This window comes from Ochotona princeps, chromosome 4 (assembly GCF_030435755.1).
Source record: "Ochotona princeps isolate mOchPri1 chromosome 4, mOchPri1.hap1, whole genome shotgun sequence".
Lineage (NCBI taxonomy): Eukaryota > Metazoa > Chordata > Mammalia > Lagomorpha > Ochotonidae > Ochotona > Ochotona princeps.
Genome location: NC_080835.1, coordinates 1,031,510 through 1,056,259, shown reverse-complemented (window position 1 = coordinate 1,056,259; position 24,750 = coordinate 1,031,510). Strand labels below are relative to the sequence as shown.

General features: G+C 63.1%; 2 protein-coding genes across 5 annotated transcripts in view; both read left to right on the top strand.

The window, feature by feature from the left end:
• The window catches only part of MRPL23 (mitochondrial ribosomal protein L23), a 262,071-nt gene that overhangs the window by 206,157 nt on the left and 31,164 nt on the right, over positions 1 to 24,750 (top strand). The gene's annotated exons all lie outside the window — the stretch shown is intronic.
• Positions 5,287 to 24,750, top strand: part of KCNQ1 (potassium voltage-gated channel subfamily Q member 1) — a 190,694-nt gene continuing 171,230 nt past the window's right edge. For 2 of the 4 annotated variants that reach the window (XM_058662660.1, XM_004599258.2), the window contains exon 1: positions 5,288 to 5,700. In XM_058662660.1, coding sequence (XP_058518643.1) covers positions 5,387 to 5,700 — 314 coding nt within the window. In that variant the 5' untranslated portion in view covers positions 5,288 to 5,386. Of the gene's footprint in view, positions 5,701 to 17,525; positions 17,530 to 24,750 lie in introns of all 4 variants that reach the window. The other 2 variants (XM_058662661.1, XM_058662659.1) reach the window with 2 other exon arrangements.

Genomic DNA, 24,750 nt, shown 5'->3' with positions numbered 1-24,750 from the left:
TCCTGCCCTCCTGGTCAAGCCCAGCCCAGTCGTCGGCTGGGCTCCTCCTGGCCACAGGCCTCTAGGGGCGACCTGGGTGACCACACTGTCCCCTTTGCAGCAGAGCCCACCTCCTCCACGTGTCTGTCTTTGGGGTCACCGGCTGCCTGCCCGGCCTGCTGCAGGAAGCGCCAAGCTGCTGGGCCCCAGTGCAGACTGGCTGGAGCGCTCCCCAGCCTGAGCCATGTGACCGGCGGCCAAGGGCCAGTCCCTCCCTGGGAGTTACCTGGAAGTCAAGTTTATTGTTTCTATTGGTGTATTTATTTGAATGTCAGAGTTGAGAATTTTTCATCACGTAGTCACTTCTGATGGCCTCAATGGTCAGGGCTCACGGGCGCAAAGGGCAAGCACATGGCCGTCCCCCGGGGCTTTGCCAGGTCCCCAGCAGGGGCAGAAGTGGATCCGAAGTGGAGCAGCCGGGACTCCAACCAGTGCCCGTCGGCTGCTGCGCCCCAGCACTGGCCCCATGTGGCACTGGCTTGAACGGCTGCTGCTCGTCTGGATTCCATGTGCCCCTCTGATGGGGACAGCTACCCAGGGGACATGCCCTGTGTCAACCTTGGCTGGGGCTGGCAGCTGTGCCCCGGGGGACAGAGCCACTGCCCAGGCCTGGGGGCGATCCTGATTACCCCATGGGCCGGGGCAGCAGAGCCCTGCAGTAGAGACAGACCCCTGAACGCCCCTCACCTGGTACAGCAGATGCCCACTGCGCCCAGGACCCACTCTGGCCACACCCCTCGGGCCTGAGTCACCACCTGGGAGTCCTTCCTGAGCCTTCCTGCCCAGACCACAGCCAGTGTCGCTCCCCAAGGCGGCACCTGGGGTCTCCTCAGCCCAGGATCCTGTGCCCAGCCCTTTGGCCTAGGTACCGGGGGGGGCAGTCAAGAAAGGGGGGCAGGGCGGGACATAGTCCCCCTCTCTACCTGCGCTTCCCACGAAGCCAGGACCCAGCACACGGCCCAGCCAGCATCCAAAACCCAGGCTCCCTGCCTATTGCGTCCCCAGGGCCTGGGTACCCGGGGAAAAACAGTGAGTGTGCAGTCAGGTTCATGGTGTGCACAGGTGTGAAGTGTGAGAACAGGTGTGTGTGTGCATGGGTGTTATGTGTGGTGTTGTGCACAGCTGTGAACTGTGACCTGTGTCAGCACATGTGTCCGTGTGTGTCTTTGCACAGGGGGGACACTGCAGTGGGCGTCAGCTCTCAGAGCTGGTGCACCACAGCTGAGAACCACAGTGCCTCGTGGGCGCAGACATTCAGAGAGCCAGGCAGATTCGACCAACCTGAGAAGGGTGCAGAACACCATCATGTGTGGCAAAGCGCACTGCGGTGCCAGCCGCTCAGGGCGCTCCCAGCCTGGGAGGGCTCTGCGACGCTGCCTGGCCACCTGCCCTCTGTTCTCTAAGGGGCCAGACACCACGCCCCTCGTGGGGCACAGACAGCTGGGCAGAGCCCCCGAGCGCTGCAGACTGCCGGGAGAGTCCGCGATGACAGGCGTGTCAGCGGGGACTGCCTCGGGCTGGGCGAGGCGGAAGGCCCTGAGTGGGGAGGCAACAGGAGGACCAGAAAAGGGGGCCAGGGTCAGTGCAAGCGTGCCGCCTGGAGCAGTACCTCAGCTAACCCCCAGCTTCAGCAAGGCCCCAGGTGCTGGCAGGGAGGACGTGCGGCGGGGGTGGCTCTGCAGGGGGATGCTCTTGCCGCGTCTGCCATCTTTTCTGAGTGACCACCAGGTTTTCTGTGGACACATCACAGCTCCACACACACCGCACATCACACCCATTCACATATACATACGGGTAGAGGGCATTGCCAAGGCAGGCCAACCTGGTGTCCTGGCTACTTCACCCCCTACGTGACCAGAGCCCTCCAGGTGCCTCCTCTGGCTTGCAGGACACACTGGACCTGCCCACCTCCCAGTCTTGGGTGCTCTCCTAGCTCCATGTGCACACAGTACCTGCCCACGTGTGCCCATCTCGGCTCTGCTCCCAGCTCACTTCAGGGACTGAGCGCAGCCATACCAGGGAGGACAGAGCCAGGCTGACCAAATGGGCCTCCTGAGCTCACCTTTCCTGCTCACTGAACCCCCAGGCAATAAGCTGCCAGTCTATCACATGTGTATGTGCGTGTAGGGGGGCCACAAGGCCCAGATGTGAGTGTGGGGCAGGGTCTGGCCCTGCTGTTGGTCACTTCAGACGGAAGGCTTGTCACTGAGGGACCTGTGGGGAGCCTTAGCGGGGGGTCCTTTCATAGCCTGCCTTGGCCATACATCAAGCTGAGCTCCCCAGCACAGACAGCCCCCACCTCATCCAGCTGAGCTCCCCCCCCACAGGGAGGACCCCAGCGCCCTGATCTGAGCGCCTCACCTTCCCCAGCCCAGCCAGGGCCTGGCCTGCAGCTCGGGGCTGTGCTCTGCAGCTGAACGGATGGACATTCCAGGAGTTGAGCTGTCGGTGCAGGCTGACCTGGTGGTGGCGGGGTAGGCTCTCTTCTCCAGCCTCAGTTTCTCTGTCTCCCCCATGTCTTTGACGTCCCTGGTGGCTCCTCCCCCTGAGGGAGCAGCTGAGGGCTGCAGAGCGTCGTCCATGGACCACAGGAGCGGAGGCACCTGGACAGGAGCACCTGGGAGCCCCAGGGGCAGAGCGGCCACTTCTCTGCAGAGGGCGTGGCCTGGAGGAGTGGCCAGCCGCTGGCCCCGCCCCCACCGGAGTTCCAGACTGGGCCCCAACCTGCTGCTTCCAGCAGTGCCCTCGTGTTCCTCGCCAGCCAGAGTGGCCGCGGGCTGGGTCGGCGCTGCCCCCACCAGGGAGGCCTCAGCTGTGTGCCTGCTCTGCTAGCACCGCAGCCTGGGCTGCCCGGGAGGACCTGCCCAGCCCAGCCCTTCACCTCCCCCTGTACTGGGCTCCCTCCAGCCTCTCAGCCCACCTGTATTTGGTTCCCCAAGTTCCCTGCTCTTTGAACCTCCCAGAGAGCTGGCAGAGGCCCCCGTCCAACCAACTCCCACAGCCAGCCTGAGGGCACTCGTGGTTGATGCCTGCCGTCCGGAACAATCCTAACCCCGCTGGGAAGTTCCCCAGGTGCTGGGTGGGACTACAGTAACGTCTGGCTATGAACAGATGTCCGTCAGCAGCATAATGGGCGCATTGAGCAGAGGCCCGACAAGGCCAGCCCACAGCTGGCTCTTTCATCTGCCGACTCCCCGCCCGCCCTGCCGGTTCCTTCAAAGTCATTCCCCTACTTCACATGGAGGTGCCCCTGGGCTCCTGGGCAGGCACGGCCCCATCGGAGCTCAGGTGTACCAGGCTCTGCCCCTCCCTTGCACCTGGCGGGGACGGTCAGCCCAGACGACCCAGCTCCGGCGTCAGTGAGCGGTATGACTGCTCGATTTATTCTATGTGTTTGAACGGCAGAGCAACAGGGAGGGAGTTCGCTTCCCAAATGCTTCCAACAGCGGGGACTGGGCCGGGACTCCGGAGCCCCATCCGGGTCTCCCATGTGGATGCAGGGGCCCCAGCACTTGGGCCATCCTCCACTGCTCTCCAGGCCATGAGCAGAGAGCTGGATCTGAAATGGACAGAAGCTGCTGCCTGTATGGGATGCTGACATCTGAGGGTGGCGTAATGTGCTCCGCTGCGGTGTCAGGCCCACCACACAAACATTTACATGTATGTGTATATTTACAAGCAGGGAGATCAGCAGTCAGGTGCTGTGGCTCAGTGGTTAAGCTGTTGCTTACCCGGGAGGCAGGAGGGGAGGGTCCGTGTGTTTGGCCCCTGCATCCGCGTGGAAGAGCTCTGGCCTGGACCGGGCCTGGCCACTGCAGCCCCGTGGCTGTGAACCAGTGGATGGAAGATCGCCCTCTCTGACTCTCTGTCACTCTGCCTCTCAAATAAGCAATAGCTCTTCAGAACGGCCGTGCCCATGAGCCCCTCGGCCTCCAGACGGGACATATCATACATTCCCACGTGTGCCCGTCACCCAGCCGACGCCAGCTTTGCCTCCTCGTGTCCGGGTCAGCACCTCCAGGGAGCCTGGCGGCCCAGGTGTGGGGCTGACGCAGCAGGAAGGGCCTTCCCACGGCCCCGAGCGGCGGCGTCAGGCTCTGGACGCCTGCCCATCAGATAGCGAGGATGGCATCAAGTGTCCTCTCCTGAGTGGGCCTGGTGGTTCCCACGGTGACAAAGGCTTCTGGCCCCGCTGGCGGGGAACTGCGTGTGTCACTTGCCCGTTCACTTCCTCCTCCTGTGACGCACCAGTGGGCAGTGGCATCGCCAGGATCCGGAGGGGTCTCTGGCTCTGCCAGGGACAGCTTCCAGACACCCCCTTGCCCAGTTGGCCCCAGGCTGTGATCGCCCCAGGCTGGCTTCCCCCTGCCCTGCCTCTCCAGTCAGCCCAGACTTCATCCTCCTCCCTGCTGACTCAGGATGCTGGGGTGCAGGCCGGGGGGGTCCTGCCCACACTTCCCCACAGGAAGTGACTGCTGGGTCCTGCAAGGCCGTGGCCCTTTTGTCCCCAAAATGGAGTGAAAGTGCTTGGCCTCACAGCTGCACCCCCCGTGGGCACCCGGGCCTAGCTCTGTGCCATGCCTGCCGGCAGGGCCCCCTTCCTGGTATGGGGGAGACAGTCTGCCCCAAGACCCCGGGGCCATCTTTGCTGTCACAGGCCTGTCCAGCACCACCTCTTGGCCCGAGAAGGGGTCCGAGAAGGGGGGTGTGGTTTCTGTGACCACCTCCACCCACCTGAGACCCAAGGGCCTGGCCTGACCTTCCCAGGGGTCACCCCCCCCACGGTTGGGTCAGGCGGGCTTCCACCTAGGGCAGGAGGACCAGGAGGGCAGGCCTTGCTCCGTCCCCAGCGTCACCTCTCTAGGGCCTGCCCAGGCAGCCCTGCCTCACAGGACAGGAGACTGTCCGGGATCCCACTGGGCAACCTTGTGGCCCCGGTGTGTGCTGCCGGAAACCGGGAGGCAGGAATGGCACGGAGCCACGTTGTGCGGCTTTCCTTTTGGGGGAAGCGGGCACTGGCCCCTCTTCCGAGCTGTGGGCACCTAGCGAAGCTGGCCAGAGTGAGCGCGACTTGCCGGGGGCTGCGTGGGCGGGGCCGAGCACTAGGGCAGGTGCAACAAGGAGTGGGCGCGCGTGGCGCGAGCTGCACTCGCAGGTGGGCTGGGGCGCTAACAGCGCGGCTGGGGGCGGGACGTCAGTCGGGACGGCAGTCCCGCCCCGGGGGAACCGCCCCCCGCCTTCGGGCGGGGCGGGCAGCAGCGGCCGCCGGCACTGTGCCCTGCGCGGCCGCCCTCGCTGGAGCTCCGGTCAGCCCCCCGGTGTGCGCGGCCGCGGGCGCTGCCTCGCCATGGCCGCGGTCTCCTCTCCGCCTAGAGCAGAGAGAAAGCGATGGGGCTGGGGCCGCCTGTCCGGTGCCCGACGGGGTAGCGCGGGCCTGGCCAAGAAGTGCCCCTTTACGCTGGAGCTGGCCGAGGGCGGCGCGCCCCCCGTCGCTGCCACTGCCCCCGACCTGGGCCCACGGCCGGCGGTCAGTCTGGACCCGCGCATGTCCATCTACAGCGTGCGCCGCCCGCTGCTGGCGCGCACCCACGTCCAGGGCCGCGTCTACAACTTCCTCGAGCGCCCCACTGGCTGGAAATGCTTCGTCTACCACTTCACCGTGTGAGTACCCTGGCGGCTCCAACTGCTGCGAGGTGTGGGGGCTGGGGGGCGAGGGTGATGGTTCATGGGGCACCTGTCCCTCGGTCACTCCCTGGGGCCCAAGGAGCTGCTGTGGGTCTCTGTGAAGAGGTGCTGCTGGCGGAGCCCAGGTGTGGGTACAGGGAAGGGACTCAGGCGCCCCTTGGAGGGCTGGTGCCAGTACCCCTCTGGGCTGGCCAGGTGTGTGTGTGTGGGTTGGGGAGCCAGGCAGCAGGTGCTGCCGGTCCCTTTGAGGTCCGACTGGCCAGCGTTAGCCGCGGCTGGTGCGTGCTGGGGTTGCTCAGCCCTGCATCGGCGGCAGCTGGGGCCGCTTTGCGGGTGGGGGCGGCAAGCAGCGCAGCCGGTTGCAGGGTTGCAGGCGCAGGTGCCTCCCCTCCCAGAGCCGCTGGTGTGGCTGAGCTGGGCAGGGCGTTGGGTTCTCAAGGACAAGGCCCAGGAAGTTCCCACCAATTAGAGCCAGGCTGTGCTCCCCCTCCTGCTCCCCTCCTGGGCCCGCTGGTCCTGCCTCCTGGCTGCCTGGCTGGTGGCTTCTTGGTGTCCAGCCAGCCGCTGGGCTGCAGGCACCCCTTGCTCAGCTGGGCTCGGGCAGGGAGCTCTGGCTTGAGAGCGTCCTGGGTCCCCTAGGGGCAGCAGGTGCCAGCCAGGACTGGCTCGAGCACATTCTCAGGCCACCGTGCCAGCGCTGCCACCGTCCTTGCCCACAGGGGCAGTGTCTTCCACTGCCAGAAGGACAAGCCTGCAGTGTCCAAGCGTCCTCCCCGCGTCCCCCTCCCCACCTCCTCTGAGGTGTCAGCGGGCGCCCGAGCCCTGGCCATGGCTGTGTGGAGTCGGGCATCGCGACCCCGGAGGACCCCGGTCTAGCACCAACGTGGGACCCTCTGGCCAGCTCCAGGCTTGTGAGCGCCGCCGTGAGCTGCCTTGGGGCGGGCTGATCCCTGCTGCCTGTCCGGACCCCACTGCCGCCTCTGAGGCCACCGCAGAGGAAGTCCGCGTTCGGGCAGCGCTTTCTTCCTGACTGATTGTTCAGCCCTCGGAAGTTGGCTCAGTGCCGCCACCGGGGGCCAGTCCCTGTGGAGCCCGTGGCCCGCTGGCCAGCGCAGCCTCTGGGGGGGCCGCCGGCTTCCCCCACCAGAGGGAGCGTGGGAAGGAGGCTGTGGCCTCGGCACTGGGGGGCGTGGTATGGACACCTGGGGGTGTAGCCTGTGAAGGGGCTGGATGTGGCCCTGAGGGGCCTCCTCAGCCAATCCCCTAGCTGGACCCAGCCTGGGGCAACCCAGGCTCAGCCCTGCCCTGTCCTTGGTGGGTGAAATGGGGGGTGGGGTGGAGAGTGTGGTTTCCGGCAGAGCCTGACCTTGAAGAGCTGGGACCAGCGTGTATGGTGAGAGCTGGGGTACCCCCCCCAGCCTGGACATCCTGTCCCTGCCTGGGGGAACCCCGGCTCCGGCCGCAGAGGACGGCTCTTCCTGTCGTGGGCTCCTCCGCTGGCCAGGCTCCGGGAACAGCTAGGGGTCCACGGGGGCTTCCTGTCCCCTGTGCCCCCGGCTTCTCTGTTACAGCCAGCCCTGCCCTGTCGTAGCGCGTGTCCTCACTGCCTCCCCCCTCCCCTGGCATCTGGGCAGCTGGGGGCACAGTGGATGTCTGTCTAGCACCACTCTGACTGTGGCGAGGAATTCAACAGGGCAGCCCCCGCCCCTACCCTGGGTGCTGGGGCTGGGCAGGGGGCTCTGGGCATCAGGCCTCTTTTTAACCACCATACATCCCAGGTAACCTGGAACTGCCTTCCGGGATTCCTCCAGAAGGTGCTTTCCAAGAGGGACCCCCTCCCCCTGTGCTTGAGAGTCAGGGTCCCCTGCCGTCTGCAGAGTGAATGTCTCACTGTGGTCTGGCACTTGCTGGGTGACCACAGGCCCCCCTCGTGCTGGGCTGTCAGTTGGAGTGACCAACTGACCGATCGTTGAGCTGATAGGAGTGCTCAGAGGGGCCCACATGTGTGGTGTCACGGGTTAAACCTCGACCTGTGATCCTGGCATTCCATCAGGGTGCCAGTTACAGTCCCAACTCAGCCCTGACCACTGCGGCCAGCTGGAGATGGCCCGTGGATGGAAGATTCTGGCGTCTAGCCTTCAGAGCCCTGCTTGCCCTGCTGCCGTGTCCCCGAACAGGCTGGAGGCGAGGTCTTCCTATGGTGTTCCGGAACCTCTCACAGTGGGGAGCAGGGGCTGCAGGGATGGGAGGCCTGGGGGCCCCGTGATCAGCAGGGTGGGCCTGGCCCCTCCTCACTTCTCCATCCCGTGGCGCCCGTGTCCACCTGCGCCCCCACCAGGGAACTGAGGTTTGGCTCAGTGGATGGGGTAGTGCTTCCAGAAGAATCCGGGTGAAGGACTGGGTGCCCTGGGAGGGGGCTGGGCCCCATATAGATGGCAATGATAGTGGCTGCCGCCCGAGCATCCTCCCCCAGGTTGGAGGGCATGGGGCTGGACCAGCTGACCCCAGGGTCAGCGCTCGCTGCCCGGCCAGGCCCTCCGTGATGACTGAGGGCTCTGCTTTGTGTGCCAGGGAGCCCTATGTGAGTCCCACACCTGTCCAGCCCTCCTCGGGCTCTTCTCATCTCAGCAGCCCTACCCGGGGCCCTTACGGTTGCCCTTGGGGGCCGTGGGCCTGGTACCCTGTGCCCTCTCGTCTCTGGTCACTTGTGAGAAGTCTACTGAGCGCAGCCGGCATCATGGTGTCAGCCACCGCCTGCAGCGCTGCACCCCACAGGCCCTGACCTGAGCCCGGCTTCTCTACTTCCGAGCCAGCTCCCTGCCCGTGGCCTGGAATAGCAGTGGAGGACCCTAGAGCAAGTCCTTGGGACCTGTTGCCCGGGTGGGAGATCTGGAAGAGGCTCCTGGCTTCAGACCATCGACTGTTGCAGTCATCTGGGGATAGAAGATCTGTCTTTTCTCTCTGTGACTCTGTCTTTGGATAAAAATCAATGAATCTGTCCACAAGAATGGGTCTGATCTGTGCCGAGGGCCAGATGGGCTCAGGCACTGCCGGGCATGTCGGGGTTGGCCGGCGCAGGGCCTGGTTGGTGTTCAGGTGTGCATGTGGCCACAGAGCGGGCGAAGCAGCAGGAAGGACAGACCTGGCTGGGGCTCTGAGAACCCTAGGAAGGTCCCGCTCCCATGGCACGGCTGAGCCCCACCTTGCCAGGGCCCTACACTGAGGTTCCCCAAGAGGTAGAGCTGGGAGCAGGGCCCCAAGCTGCTTCTCTTCTGGGGCACATGCAGCTGTGGGTCCTGAGTGGACGTGGCCACTGCTGTGGTTTGTTCTAAGACCACCCTGTGATGCCCCAGTTGGGGCTGTGACAAGGCTGCACCCGGCAGAAGCGTCCCCGCCCCTCCCGCTGTGTCCGGCCAGCTGTGGCCTGGGTTCCAAGGGAGGCTGCGTGTTGGTGTGACCAGCTCCCATCCTTAGGGCTGCAAAGACCCCGCTGCACCTGTGTTTCATGAGGTCGACAGGCTGTGGCTGGACGGTGCAGGGCCACCATCAGAGGGGTGTCCTCTGAGGACCTTTGCCAGCTTACCTGGGCCAGGTGGGTGAACTGATGCTGTACCAGCCGTCGGCCCCTTCCTGGGTCACATAACAGGGAAGGGACCTGGGTCCTTGTGGCTTCCTGGCAATTGCAAGTAGCCTTCTGCGGGCTGCCAGACACCTCTGTGGCACATGCTGTGGTGAGCCAGGGCCGGGGCGGGCCTGCTGTGGTGCCTGCTGTGGCTTGGGTTCCAAGTCACTAAACAGCGAGTCCTGGGTCCCTGGGCGCTGGTTCCGGGGCTGGCCATCTGCAGTGGCCGCGTAGGCGTCTGGGCTGCACTCCAGCTGGGTGGTTGTGCTGAGGTCGGGGATTGGTGTTTGGGGCGCCCTCTGGCTTCTTCCTGGCTGTGGGCGCTGGCCTGTGGGCTCCCAGCAGGGCCTCTGGCTTTACACCTGTGGCTGTCCCCTGAAGCCCAATGCTGGCCTCCGTGTGTCCTGGGTCCTTCCTGTGGTACTGACAGCCTGGTGGGGTGGGGGCTGCCTGGTGGGAACCCAGCAGGGGCAGGGGGCTGTGGACAACAATGGTGCCCTCTCAGGGCCTGGGATCAGCCGCTGGCCGTGAGGAGTGGGTGTGGGGGGCGATGGGGGCACCAACAGTCAACTCTCACTTGCAGGCCGAGCTGCACTGCGTGCTCTGTGGTCAAGGGTCTTAGGTGGAGGGGTCACCTTCCACGTGCGTCCCTGCAGTGGGAAGGGGGTGGCTCAAGGCCTGTGCCTGTCTGAGAGCTGGGTGGCCTGCTGGCTTCCTTGTTCCCTCCGGGCGTTGTTGGGATGTGGAGGCCAAGACCCCCAGCAGGGAGACCTGTAGCTGCCCAGAGAGGGTCTGTCGCCTCTTCCTTCCACTCCTGGCTGTGGCAGCCCAAGGTCCCTGGCATGTCCCATGGAGGCTGGGCCCTCCTGGGCAAGCACTGGAATGTTCTGGCTGTCCTTGGCACAGGGGCGGGGCCAGGGGCTCTGCATCAGGGGCTGGCCTGGGTCCCAGGGCAGGCCCCGCCCCCTGGCTCTTATCAAGGCCTCTTCTGGCCAAAGTCACAGTGTCCCATGAGTGTCCTCAACTTTCCAACCACTTCTGGGGTGGGGGCCAATGGCTGTGAGCATGGGGTGCTGTGGGTTGTGGTGGGGAGACAGCATGGGGCCTTGGCCCCAGAGGGACATGAGCCGGTGTGTACTCCAGGCAGGAGCCTGCCTCTCTGTGTCCGCCTGCGCCGCCTTCCCTGGCACCGCTGGGCAGAGGGGTCAGAGGGCAGGGCCTCCTCAGGGGGCGTCTCCACAGAGAGTACCGTGGGTAATAGATGTGGCTGGTGATGAGAGGGGAGGGGACCCGGCTGATGTGGTCAGCACGAGGGAAAACAGATGTGCGTGGGACTGAGTGGCTGGTGGTCCCGTGGGAGACGGCCCAGAAGCTGCTCGCCAGGTCCCTGAGAGTGGCCACCGGGGTGAGAGTTGGGCCTTTTTACTGTGGCTGGTTGGTCCTCTGGGGTTTCAGTGGGAATAGCTGCCAAGGAGCCACGTGAGGCTTTGGGTCCCCGAGTGTTGACTGAGGATCTAGGAGCTGCCAGAGGGGCTGCGGTGGGCCCTGTGGCTCCAGGTACCATCTGTACCGATGTAGGACCCAGCCACCACGTGGGACTAGCATTGCTGTGCGCCCAGCTGGCCAGGCCTGGGCCTAAGAGGTAGCAGCTGGCCAGCTCCAGGCAGCACACAGGGGCTGGACTTGGGGAGGGGGCAGACAGGTGGGTGCCCCGGTGGAGGAGTGGGTGGTGTTAGGCTCTGTGTGGCTTCTAGGGTGCCCCCTGAAGCAGAGCCCCACCCCCACCAGCCCGGGCAGTGTTGGCCACTCCCCTTGGCCTGCTGGGTCATCGGCACAGGTGGTTCTGGGCACCTGCTGGGCTTTGTAACCTGACCCTCCTGGCCCTGCAGCCTGGGGCCCACTCCCCAGTGTGTTCCTGGGACAGGACCGGCCTGGGGCCCCCTCCTGTGTGGCTGGGCCTTGCCCAGCTACAGAAGGCCTGTGATTGGATGATGAGGAGGTGCAGGCAAGCTGTGGCCCTGTGGCTCCACTCTCCTGAGGGGTCACTGAGACCCAGACGGGGACACAGCCTCCCAAGGGACCCCCCGCCATGGGTCCCCCAGGGGCACATCCCCTGGCAGTTGGCCAGAGAGCTGTATGGGCTCTCAGAAGTGAAAAGTGGGGTGGAGAACCAGTCAGCTTCCTGCTCCTCTTGGCTTGTCCTGGGGCTGGGGGCTTCCCTGGAGCTCTGGCCTCACCCAGGCTGCAGGACTGGCGGCTGGCGGTGGGAGCAGGACTTCCCATAGGCCTCAGTGATACTCCCTGGACACAGGGCTCGTGGCAGGTAGGAGGGTGGGAGTCTGCACTCGGTCACCGGAGTCACCTGGAGTTAGAGGCGTTGTTTGGGTCTCAGCTGTCCACACCCAGGGGGCCTGCCTTACCTTCTAGAAGCCAGCAGTCCCACCGAGGGCATGACAGGAGTGTGTCCGGGGCCCCCAGGACAGGTGACAGAGGCCATGCCTATGTGTGACTCTGCTGTGTATCATGTGGGCAGAGGGTTGGGGTGTGCCTGAATTCACACCGGGCAGCTGTGCCCCGTGGCCTACAGCCTCAGCCCTCCCCACGGGGCACCCTGTGGCTGGCACTGTGGGTGGTTGGAGTTCAAGGGGCTTCTGGGACTTGGGCTGCATCAACAGAGGCCCTGAGGTGCTGCCTGCCATGCCCCTTGGCTGGACTGCACTCCCGGAATGTTCTGGATGGCCTGCCTACATGCTCCTTGAGGGTGCCTTCTAAGAAGTGTGCCAGGCACCTGCATGACTGGGCAGCTTGCAGGGGAGGTGGCCCGGCCCCTGCTGGCTGTGCCCCTCAAGGGTCAGCCCGGATCCCAGTGGTGAGCATGGACTAGGCATTGTTCAGGGGCCCTTCTGGACACATGGTGGGTAGCTGGGCTGTGGGCAGCCTGAGTCACGGAGTCGGAGAGACAGAGAACAAGTCTTCTATCCGCTGGTTCACTGCCCAGGTGACCACGGAGGCCAGAGCTTCTTCGGGGTCTGTCACATCGGTCCCCAGGCCTCAGGCAGGAAGCTGGGTCAGAAGCGGAGCAGCTGGACACAAACCAGTGCCCGGATGGGGAGGGATGGCGGCCCTGCGGGTCTCCTGTGTATTGTCAGCTCTGCAGCCGGGTGCCCATGGGTGCCCTTGGCCCTGAGCAGGGGTCGCTGCCCTCATCGGCTCTTCAGCCTGCAGTCCCTGCCAGCCCATTGCTTCGCCCAGTCTGCCTGCAGGTGGCTCGCTCTGTGCCCCATGCCAGGCAGGGCTGCCGAGTGCATCGGCACAGGCCTGTTCCCTTCTCGCTGGGGTTTCTGGGCCCGGGGTGCTCAGGCTGCCTGCAGCACAGAGCAAACAGCTGACCCTGCTCCCCAGTCTCAGAACGGGGCGGGTGCACAAGGGCTCCTTTGAGCCCATCTTGCGGTGCCCACTGGTGGGCACTTCCCAGGCAGCTGCCCAAGTAAGTCCTGGGCTTGGCTGCTGTCCCTGGAGAAGCACGTGTCTGTATGGTCAGGAGTTTTCTGTCTAGCAGAGGGCACCGTGTGGCCTGAGCTTGGTCTGGTGCCCGCCACCCTGGGCTCCTTGGGGCCTGTCTGGAGCAGGCGTGTTGAGGGTTACAAAGTCTGTCCAGCTAACAGACTCGTGGTCGCCTGTGGTCCCCAAGAGATTCTCTGGTTTCTCCAAGGGTGGGCAGGGCTCATGTGAGGCACTGTGGGTGGCACCATCACCCGCGGCTGCTCCCCCGGCCTGCCTCCATGGCACCGTCAGTCTTGAGCGAACGGTTTCCACATCCCTGTGACCCAGCCAGGCCTGGTGGGAGGAGGTCGGCTGTCCACAGCCCCGCCCAGCTGTGCTCGGCCCTGCTCAGGGGTCCTGGAGCCTGTGCCTTCAGGTGCCCTTGGCCTTCCTGTCCAGAGGCCGCAGACAAGTGAATGACATTTGTCTCACCTCGCCTGCCTGGTATAGCCTGGCTGTGGGTGTGTGCACAGGAATGCGTGGGTGCCAGATTGTGCGGGCCCCTAGCTTGCAGCCCACAGAGCTGCTCTCTGAGGAGAGGAGGATGTGGCCTGGCTGTGGAGTAAGGGGCGTGGCTGCAGGTGGGGACCTGGCCAGGGTGGGGGCACTCCGTCAGCTTCCTGGTACATGGGTGGGTATGAGCAGAGACTGGAGCTGAGCCAGCCTGGGGCTTCATGGGGGTGTGTCCTGGCGCTGGAGGCAAATGTCTCTCTGGGCAGCCCCGTCCCATGGGTTGACCTGCTTTGTGTCCAGAAATCTAGAAGGTTCCATCTGCAGATAAGTGGCAGATTCAGGGCCTGGAGCCGAGAGAGCATGGATAAACCAGGCCCAAGGCTGGCGCTGGCGGGAGAGGCTCCTGGGCTCAGCTGAGGGCAAGGGCCAGGTCCCTGAGTGCTGGCCCCAGGACACTGCCCTGAGCCCCGTGGGGAGGAGAGGCTGGACGGGCGGGCTCCCAGGGCCTCACATGACACTTCCTACCCACTGATGAGCTGATGGGCTGGCGGGACCTGTCACCCCTCCCAGAAGGTGGCAGAGTGGGTAATGGTTGGGTGGAGGAAGCCAGTGGAGCACCCATAACAGGAGACACTGCTCTCAGTGTAGGGAGTGGCTGTGCCCATCCGGGCCCCTGCCTGCATCCATATGGGAGGGGGTCAGGGATGGGCAGCTCATGGCCCAGGGATCATGCTACACCACGATGGAGGTTGGGGGAGAGGGCGGGGTTCAAGGGGCCGTGTGGATGTACTTACGGGGCCCTCATTTGCACATGGAGAAGCTGTCACGGTGTGCAGCCAGTGGGGACAGAGCCCCACATGGGCGTCAGGTACTTGTGTGTGCACCCACATAGCAGTGCTTAGGCAATACAGGATTTTACATCATAAAACGTGCAGAATGAGGTTGTCCTGCTCGGGCGGGATTGGGCACAGTGTGTGGGCTGGCAGTGTGTGCCACCGGGCCGGGTCAGGGACTGAGTGGGCTGCCACCGAGGCCCGTGTGTGTGTGCTGTACAGATCCCTGCTGGTCCCCGAGTCCCACAGTGGGGGGACTCCCCAGTGTGGTGTCTGTGTGAGCGTGTGTGTGTGTGTGTGCTGTACAGATCCCTGCTGGTCTCCGAGTCCCACAGTGGGGGGACTCCCCAGTGTGGTGTCTGTGTGAGCGTGTGTGTGTGTGTGTGTGTGCTGTACAGATCCCTGCTGGTCCCCGAGTCCCACAGTGGGGGGACTCCCCAGTGTGGTGTCTGTGTGAGCGTGTGTGTGTGTGTGCTGTACAGATCCCTGCTGGTCCCCGAGTCCCACAGTGGGGGGACTCCCCAGTGTGGTCTCCGTGTGTGAGCGTGTGTGTGTGGTGTAGCACCCAGTCATCCTGGCTGGCTGTGGCTGCTGCCAGGGGCCCCAGGGCAGCCTTGCGTCTGCATTTTTGATTTCTGAAATGATTTCTTCATTTGGAAGGCAGAGTTTTACACACAAGCACACACATGCACACTCAGAGAGAGAGGGGAGATCTTCCACCTGCTGGTTCACTCCCCAGGTGGTGAGCACAAACAGGGCTGGGTCAGAATGAAGCCAGGGGCTTACTCGGGGTCTGCCCGTGGGTGCAGGGTCCCCTACACTTGGGTCATCTTCCACTGCCTTCCCAGGGGCATGAACAGGGAGCCGGCTCAGAAGTGCAGCACCTGGAACTTGAACCAGTGCCTGTATGGGATGCTGGCACCCCAGGTGGAGGCTTAGTGGGCAGTGCCACAGCTGGCCTCTGGGCCTTTCCTGCTGTATTCACAGCGCTGTCTTCATTTCTGCCACCTCAACCTGTCCTCCTACCTGGCCCCCACTGCGCCCCAGCCCCCAGCCGTGGGTGAGGCACCTCCATCCTGAGACGTGTTCGCCAGGACCACGTTCCTGCCCGGCCACTTACGCCGAATGCTGCCTAGACCCTGAGCCTGCAGGACAGAAGTGGCCACCAGCCCATGGATCCTGGCCGTAGGCCACCTGTGACAAGATGAGGCTGCCGGCAGGAGGACGTGGGGTGGACGTCGCCCTGTGCAGCTGAGCAGTGTGGGAGGCCGGGGTCTGCTTGCTCAGGCCAGGGTCATACATGACCAGCATGAGGACAGCACAGGGACAACAGGTGTCCACCTCAGCTCTGACCTCTCCCTGCGGCGTCCCCTCGCCCTCCCCGACCTCTCCCTGCGGCGTCCCCTCGCCCTCCCCGACCTCTCCCTGCGGCGTCCCCTCGCCCTCCCCGACCTCTCCCTGCGGCGTCCCCTCGCCCTCCCCGACCTCTCCCTGCGGCATCCCCTCGCCCTCCCCGACCTCTCCCTGCGGCGTCCCCTCGCCCTCCCCGACCTCTCCCTGCGGCGTCCCCTCGCCCTCCCCGACCTCTCCCTGCGGTGTCCCCTCGCCCTCCCCGACCTCTCCCTGCAGTGTCCCCTCCCTGACCTCTCTGTTCAGTACCATTCTCCCTCACGTCACCCCCCCCCCGCAATGTCGCTTCTCAACTGATCTCTGCTTGCAACATTTCCTCTCAATCTAGTATGCTGACAGCCTTAACTGTGCCTGCTGCTCTCACCTCCTCCTGCTCACTCTCACCTCCTCCTACTCACTCTCTCCTCCTCCTACTCACTGTCACCTCTTTTCTCCTGCCCATCTTTGAACACACCCATCTTTGATACAACAAAACGGCTCTATCCCTCAACTCTACGTCCCCTTACTGCCTTATGTTTCCTTCACCAAAAGGCCAGCCTTCTGGAACATTCTGTCCACATTTCTTTTTTTTTTTTTAAAGATTTTATTATTATTGGAAAGCCGGATATACAGAGAGGAGGAGAGACAGAGAGGAAGATCTTCCATCCGATGTTTCACTCCCCAAGTGAGCCACAACGGGCTGGTGCGCGCTGATCCGAAGCCGGGAACCTGGAACCTCTTCCGGGTCTCCCACGCGGGTGCAGGGTCCCAAAGCTTTGGGCCGTCCTCGACTGCTTTCCCAGGCCAGAGGCAGGGAGCTGGATGGGAAGTGGAGCTGCCGGGATTAGAACTGGCACCCATATGGGATCCCGGGGCTTTCAAGGTGAGGACTTTAGCCACTAGGCCACGCCGCCGGGCCCCCACATTTCTTACACTTCCCAGAGGTCAAACCATTCATTCGAAAGTAGTTTCTTTAAAGAAGATGAAAGATGTGTCGCTTATGAAAATGATGTTTGTAACTCTGTTCTTCCTTTTTCCGTGAGCCTAGCCTTGAGCGCGTGGACCAGGAGCTGAGGGTCAGCCGTGCCAGGGCGCCTGTATGAAGGGCGATGAGATACAGTGAGCTGTGGAGGGAGGGAAGCCAGTTCTGACCACTTTCTTCCTGTTTGTAAATGGGACAATCAGAGTCCAAAGAGACTGACATGGCCTTGCACCCGGCTCCCTGGAACACACGCGCCACTGGTCCCGGAGCCGGGGGCCTGTTCTGCGTGTCCCAGTCGCAAATTGCCAGCAATATGTTTTATTCATGAGATGCCAGAAAGCAGAAGTGCTCCTGGAGGGAGGACTGTGACATTTGTGGCTGTGTAGGGAGGCTGAGGAATGCGGGTAGAGTGTGTCTCTGCGCTCTGAGGCAAATTCATAGTAGCAGTTGGGAGCACTTGGGCACGTCGGTTGTGTGGAACACCGTGACCTGGCTGTTCTAGCAAGGGTTCTCGGTGTGGAGGAAGATGGGGAAGGTGACTGCACGGTGTTCCGTGATCACTGTGTGTTCCATGGTCGCTGTGAACCGTGCATGTTCAGAGGTCACAATGGGCGTGTGTGCGTGTTGGGGTGACACAGTGTGGTCCCTGGTGACTTGGGGTCTGCAGCCTGGCTGGCCTGATGCTGTAGGTCATCTGCACACCTCATTGGCATCTCGCTCTGTTTCTTCATCTAGGAAAGGGGAGTAGTGAGCGTGGGCAGTGTGGGGCGCCCTGGGGCTGCTCAGGAGGTGCTAGCCCTGTTGCCGTGGGGTGCCTGCCTGCACAGCTGTGCAGATGCTTGGCCAAGTTGGAGCAGAAGAGTCAGGTCTCCTGTTGGCGCTGGGGAGAATCTTGCCTCAGCCCTTCTGCCGGTTGACGGTCAGTGGCCAGCTGGCACCCCGCTGTCCTCCGGGGCTCTGGCCCTGCTGTGACAGTCAGGCCAGTTCCTGGCAATGATGTAATCCCATGGAGCCCAAGATTGCTTCCTGGGGTCAGAGCGGCAGCCCTGGGATGAAAGTGCCCCCATGTCCTGGATGGCTTCTGCCCCGCCCACGTCTTCCGGGAAGGGCTTCCTAGCTCGGCTTCCCTCAGTGAGGCTAAATGTCCCCTGGGGCCCTGCCGCTGACGAGGCTGGCCGTGAAATCACCTGGCTCCCAGGCTGCTCTCTGCAGGGGACGTGCTGTTGTCTGTCGGCTTCACCCTGTCCCCGTCCCCTGCGTACCTTGAAGGACACAGCTCTAAGCTACGCTGCTGGGGACCTGAGTTGACAGCAGTGGGCGCACAGCCCCTCTGGGGAGCCGAGACAAGTCCCCTGGCCTGAGTGCACATGGTGGGAAGAGGTGTGCTTGGTGTCTGGGGGGACAAGGAGCAAGCCGTGGTTGCTTCCGGGGAATGTGTGTCAAGCTCAGGACCCTGTGGGGAGGGGATGCCAGGGAGGGGGCCGAGGCAGGTCACCAAGGCTGTGACATCGGACAACTGAAGCACAAGTTCTACCTCTGCTAGGTTCTGTATATCGTAAAAAAGAAACTTTGTTTTGTGATAACTTGGGGCTGAAGGAAAGTTCTAGAACCATACAGAGGGCTCCCAGGGCCTCCTCCCTTAGCTGCTCCCAGATGAACAGCTCTAACGTGTCCAGGGTCTGGCGATAGAGGCCAGGAGGTGGACAAGGGTGTCTATATCTAGGCAGGCTGGATGGGAGGTAGGCAGCGCACGGAGCCCCTGCTAGCCGCAGTCCGTGTGTGCCTGGTAATAATCCTGCCCGCCTCCGCTGACCCCGGCCCGCCTGTGCTCAGAGGACACGCCACATGGACCTGCCTGCCCGTGTGCTCCTGCAGTCAGACGGGAACCACAGGTCTTTGGCCAGCGGTCAGCGCAGGTATTGTGGGCTGCAGCTCTGGGCCCAGGCCTGTCCACGGGGGCTGTCCCTACTCCTGGAGGTAACCAGGCCTGGCCAGAGCCCTGCTCCCAGTGTGCTCTGCTGGACTAGCTGGGCCTAACCTGATGTAGCTGTTACCTGGCTATTCACCCAATAAAGATTTTCCTTTTTGAAATTTTTATTTGAAAAGCAGAGTTGATACAGACACAAACACACACAGAGACAGAGAGAGAGACAGAGATCTGTCACCTCTGGTTCACTCTCCAAATGTCCACAGTGGCCAAGGCTGGGTCAGGAGTTTCACCGGGTCTCCCACTTGGTGACAGGAGCCCAGGCACTTGGGCAGCCCCCCGCCGCCTCCCGGGCTGTGTGAGCAGGCAGCTGGATGGGGAAGTGGGGCGGGCAAGTGCTCTGAGATGGGCTGTGGGCACCCCAGGCTGCCTCCCGGGTGTGTTAGCAGGGAGCTGGATGGGGAAGTGGGGCGGGCAAGTGCTCTGAGATGGGCTGTGGGCACCCCAGGCTGCCTCCCGGGTGTGTTAGCAGGCAGCTGGATGGAAAGTGGGGGGGGGGGCAGGTGCTCTGAGATGGGCTGTGGGCACCCCAGGCTGCCTCCCGGGTGTGTGAGCAGGCAGCTGGATGGGAAGTGTGGGGGGGCAAGTGCTCTGAGATGGGCTGTGGGCACCCCAGGCTGCCTCCCGGGTGTGTTAGCAGGCAGCTGGATGGGAAGTGGGGCGGGCAAGTGCTCTGAGATGGGCTGTGGGCACCCCAGGCTGCCTCCCGGGCTGTGTGAGCAGGGAGCTGGATGGGAAGTGTGGGGGGGCAAGTGCTCTGAGATGGGCTGTGGGCACCCCAGGCTGCCTCCCGGGCTGTGTGAGCAGGGAGCTGGATGGGAAGTGGGGGGGCAGGTGCTCTGAGATGGGCTGTGGGCACCCCAGGCTGCCTCCCGGGTGTGTTAGCCGGGAGCTGGATGGGAAGTGGGGGGGGGGCAAGTGCTCTGAGATGGGCTGTGGGCACCCAGGCTACCTCCCGGGCTGTGTGAGCAGGCAGCTGGATGGGAAGTGGGGCGGGCAAGTGCTCTGAGATGGGCTGTGGGCACCCCAGGCTGCCTCCCGGGTGTGTTAGCAGGGAGCTGGATGGGAAGTGGGGCGGGCAAGTGCTCTGAGATGGGCTGTGGGCACCCAGGCTGCCTCCCGGGTGTGTGAGCAGGGAGCTGGATGGGAAGTGGGGCGGCCCCAATACGCATTAACTTGACTTCATGGGATGAGCCTTGGGGCTGCCGGTCATTGCTTGGTTCATCCTGATGTGGCTGAGTCCGTGCCTCCATGGCCCTTCTGGCCCCTGCCCCTCTTCAAGCCTCGCCGCCTGCACCCCAGGCTGCTCCAGGCACTGCTTCTTCCTTGCCCCAGTCCTGAACTCTATCATGTCATCAAAGAGCCATGACCCGGGTCTGGAGTGCTCACTACAGCTCCTGGGCCTTCCCAGCTGACCAAGCTGGGGTCACTTGTCTGTCTGGTGGCCCCCACACAAGCTGAGTTTCTGTGCCTGCACACGTGAGGGGTCCCTAACAAGCACCTTTGCAGGGGGCCTCTGTTGTGGTACAGCACACTAGGCAGCTACTGTGGAATCCACATCCCACATCCCACATCCAGCTCCACTTCCCATCCAGCTCCCTGCTAATGCACCGCGTGTGCGGGCGCTGCACCACATGGGAGACTAAGCTGGGTGCCTCCGGGTCCAGGCCCAATCCTGGCCCAGCCCTGGCTGCTCTGGCCATTTGAGGCGGGAGTCGGAGGCTGGGTGGTCTCATTCTTTCTTGCTTTGCTGCTGCTGCCCTTTCAAACAAGGAAGGTTTCCAGGCAGGGGTATCAGGAAGAATGGTGAGCATGGATTGCAAATCCCTGGCACCAAAAGAAAACTCACCTCTCCAATACTTTCTTTGTGAGATTTTTGCAGCACCCTCATGTGCAAAAAAATAGAAATCAGCATCCCCAGCCACCAGTGGCCCGACATGGTGCTGCGACTTCCCGGAGGAAGAGGCGCGTGTCAATGGACGACACACCTGAGCTCACGATGGTCCCCCAGCCCCAGGTGGTCCTGTGGAGGCCCCGCTGTGGGCTGCCTTCTACCTGGGACCTTTTCCTTGTGTGATGAGGTTTCTGAGTGGCAGGGCACTGAGGCCTCACTGAGCCCACTCCAGGCACTGAGGCCTCACTGAGCCCAGCCTGGGCACTGTGGCCTCACTGAGCCCACTCCAGGCACTGAGGCCTCACTGAGCCCACTCCAGGCACTGAGGCCTCACTGAGCCCACTCCAGGCACTGAGGCCTCACTGAGCCCACTCCAGGCACTGAGGCCTCACTGAGCCCATTCCAGGCACTGAGGCCTCTCTGAGCCCAGCCTGGGCGCTGTGGCCCTACTCCATGCCCCTGCCACCTCCCACAGTCACTGGGTTGATGCTGCACACACCTGTTAGGGAGGGGGCCCCTGTGGGTGGGTCTCAGTCACATGCAGCTTGTTCAAGATGCTCCCTCAGCCCCGGGGCCCAGGGCAGCCCTGGACTTGTCCTGGAGAGCTGCGGCCCTGCCCCATACAGGACCTGTGCAGACCACGTCTGTCCCTCTGCCCGTGTGACCAGCACTCGCAGTGAGGCACTCAGGGTGTCTGTTGGGCACCGCCGGGCATATTCTGTTACCAACTGCATCTCCAAGACTGGGTCTGTCCCCATTAACCACCGCACCCCCATCATTTCCCGTGAACTTGGCTCCTGCCGAAGTCTGCATGGTCTTTGTCCTGCTGTGTCTCAGGGCCCACCCAGGCCGTGGTAGGTGAGACACTCCCTAGAAATGGGAACCTTTTCTCCCGTCTGTGTCTGCATTCTGTTGGCCACCCCTCTGGGGTTGTATGCAATCTGATGTCACCAAGCTTTTTCCTCCTTTTTTTAATTATTATTTTTGAAAGATTTTTATTGGAAAGTTGGATTTATGGAGAGGAGAGACAGAAAGATCTTCCATCCACTGCTTCACTCCCCAAGTGGTTACAATGGCCTGAGCTGAGCCGATCCGAAGCCAGGAGCCAGGAGCCTCCCCAGGTCTCCCACACGGGTGCAGGGTCCCAATGCATTGGGCCGTCCTCGACTGCTTTCCCAGGCCACAGGCAGGGAGCTGGATGGGAAGTGGGGCTGCCGGGATCAGAACTGGCGCCCATATGGGATCCCAGCGCGTTCAAGGCGAGGACTTTAGCCACTAGACTACCGTACAGGCACCCCTCTTTCTCGTTTTTCCTTCTGTTCAGGGGTTTCACGGCACATGTTCATCTCCGTGCCGTGTCAGGAGAAGTCCAAGCTAATTGTCTTGCATGCGGATGTCCAGTCTCCCCAGCCACAGTGTTGGAAAATTTGTCCCATTCTCATCGGGTGGCCTAATCAAATCTCATCTCAGCTTGCATGCCGGGCCCCCGCTAGGCGCTCTGTCCCGCCCGACCTGCACGTCCGTCTGCATTCCAGCTCCAGGCTGCTCGGAGGACTGGAATCAAAGTGGAGACCTCTGCTTGCTCCTCCCCTTTCAGGCCCGGGCTTTGCGAGGCCCTTGAGGTGCATTTTCGTGTCTCTGCAAAGAGTGTTGCAGTGCCTTTGGTGGGGCTGCCTTGCCTCTGCCCTTGATAGCTCTGACGTCCTAGCTCTGACATCCTAGCCGCGTGAAGTCATTCCGTGGCTGTGTTGCACTTTCTTATGTCTTATTCACATTGTGGCTATCTAGGGAGTGGATCAGTGGGTGACAATCTCTCTCTGTCTCTTTCAAATAAAACACATTTTTAAAAAATATTGTTACAAAGACACAGCTAAAGGAGGCAGCCGTTCCTGCTCTGCAGTTTTGGGGCAGGTTGAAGGACAGAGACGTTACAGCAACGATGAGGAGTGACCGCGCTCACTGCTTCGAGAGGGAGTTGAGGAGAAGGAAGGACTCGCCCCTGGCCTTCCAGGTGAGTCCCCAGCTGCTCGTGCCATCACTGTTGCTACCCAAGGCGTGAGTCAGTAAGATGTGGGACCAGAAACGAGCTGCCTGCAGAGCCAGCCTCTGCAACACATACTAATGCCCAGACCAAACCCCAGCACGTCCAACATGTGCTGGCAACCTGTCAAGTCCAGGCCACCTGCTTCAGAGGGCCTCAGACCAGTGACTCTGTCTGCCAACCCATCCCCACCCTGACCCACCCCCGCTCTGGCCCACCCCCGCTCTGGCCCACCCCCGCCCTGACCCGGTGTTCTGTCCGCTGACCCTTCTCCTTCTGAGCCGTTCCCGCTCCCCCGTGGTGTTCTGTCCTCTGTCCGCCAACCCATCTCCACTCTGACCCACCCCCGCTCTGACCCACCCCCGCTCTGCCCTGTCCCCCCTCTGACCCGTTCCCACTCCTCCCTGGTGTTCTCTTTGACTTTTGTGTTCCTGGGAACCTGTCTCTTCTGTCTAGGCCCCCTACTATTGGTGCTTTCTGCTCGCCCTGTTTCTGCATGGCTGGACTGTCCCCACGTGGCTCTCTGGCTGTTTCTGCATGGCTGGGCTGGGCTGTCCCCATGCGGCTCTCTGGCTGTCTCTGCGTGGCTGGACTGTCCCCACGTGGCTCTCCGGCTGTCTCTGCGTGGCTGGGCTGTCCCCATGCGGCTCTCCGGCTGTCTCTGCGTGGCTGGACTGTCCCCACGTGGCTCTCCGACTGTCTCTGTGTGGCTGGGCTGTCCCCACGCGGCTCTCTGGCTGTTTCTGCATGGCTGGGCTGTCCCCACGCGGCTCTCCGGCTGTCTCTGCGTGGCTGGGCTGTCCCCACGCGGCTCTCCGATGTCACTGATTGGACTTCCTCCACCGCGGGCTGCTCTGCTTCGCTCACCTTTCCCCGCAGTGACGTGGCTCCTTGGACTCTTCTGCCTGAGTTTGTTGTTTTCTGCTCTCCTCTCTGGAACTTCCTTCCTCCCTCCCAGCGCTGACTTGGATCTCTTGCTTCCCCCAGTCCCTCATGGCGTAGATTCCGGAAGGTTTGACTGCTTAGGATGTGTCCCGTGACCTTCCGGCTAGTCGCCTTCCCATTCCTGGCCACATTGTCACCTTGTCTCCACCTGCAGCTGTGGAGTTGCACCCTGTTGCACCCTCATGCCCTGTCGCAGGTTTCCAACCTCGGCGCTCTGTGGCTGCAGCAGAAGGCGTCTGGCTTGTCCCAGGAGACCTGGTCCGTGGCCTGCCCTTTGGCCTGTCCCGGAAGGACAGAGTCAGGGCGGGTGAGGCTGGCTCACTCTGCCAGTGCTGGCACGGGAGCTGGGGTTGGGGGACCTGGACACTGCACACAGCGCGGGCAGATGGCCGTCGAGCTGCAGGGGCTGGGAGGATGGAGCCTGTTTGCAGGGCCAGGAACAGTTCCAGTGGAGCCTGGACCTCGGGGGCTCGGCCAGGGCTCCACGGTCGGGGCGCTGCCATGCTGGGCCTCCCAATGCTGCACCTCTTGATGGCAAGGCCTGTGCACCACCCACATGCGCCACGTGTGCCAGGTGCACACACACGAGCGTGGGCGTTGTGCAGCCTGATGAGGGCTGGGTGGCCTGGCTGGGCTCAGGGATGATGGCCATGCCTGTGGCTCCTTCAGCAGAACAGCAGGTGTGGCCCATGGGGGCGTGTGTGATAGGAGTGCCCAGTGCCTGGCCGTCAACTGGGGCAGCTTGGAAGGCCTTGTACGGAGGTGTGATTTCAGGTGACCCTGACATACAAGCTGCATGCGTCCCAGTTGGGCCCGACCCGAAAGAAGGGACCCCTTGGCCTCTCCACCCCCTCAGCGCAGGCCCCTCTAGGTGGGTGGGCACAGTGGAGGAAGCACTTGCTACTCAGGCCACGGGCAGGAAGCCTGTCCAGGAAGAGCTCAGCAGGGCAGGCTCTGCCGGGTGGGCGTTTCCATGGCCGCGTGTCCTGCCCCTCGCTTCCTCAGCTGCAGCCCTGGACCACGGGCCGCAGCGTGGGGCTGCCCTGGGCTGGAGGTGACAGACCCAGGTGTGGGTCGGACCACGGGCCGCAGCGTGACAGACCCAGCTCCTGTGTTGCAGCGTCCCCTTTACTGCAGTGGCTACCCCAGGGGCCCAGCCTCTGTGGCTCTTTGCTGGCCCTGTCTGTAGTGGGTCTCAGAAGGCGCCCTGCTGACCGCCTCCCAGCGGGCGGCACCTGGGGAGCTGGCCGGGGGTGCAGTGGTGGGTGTCACACACCTGCTGCCCTGAGAGGGGCCCCTGCTGGGACCCTAACCCTGGCCACGGTACCCTGCTTGCC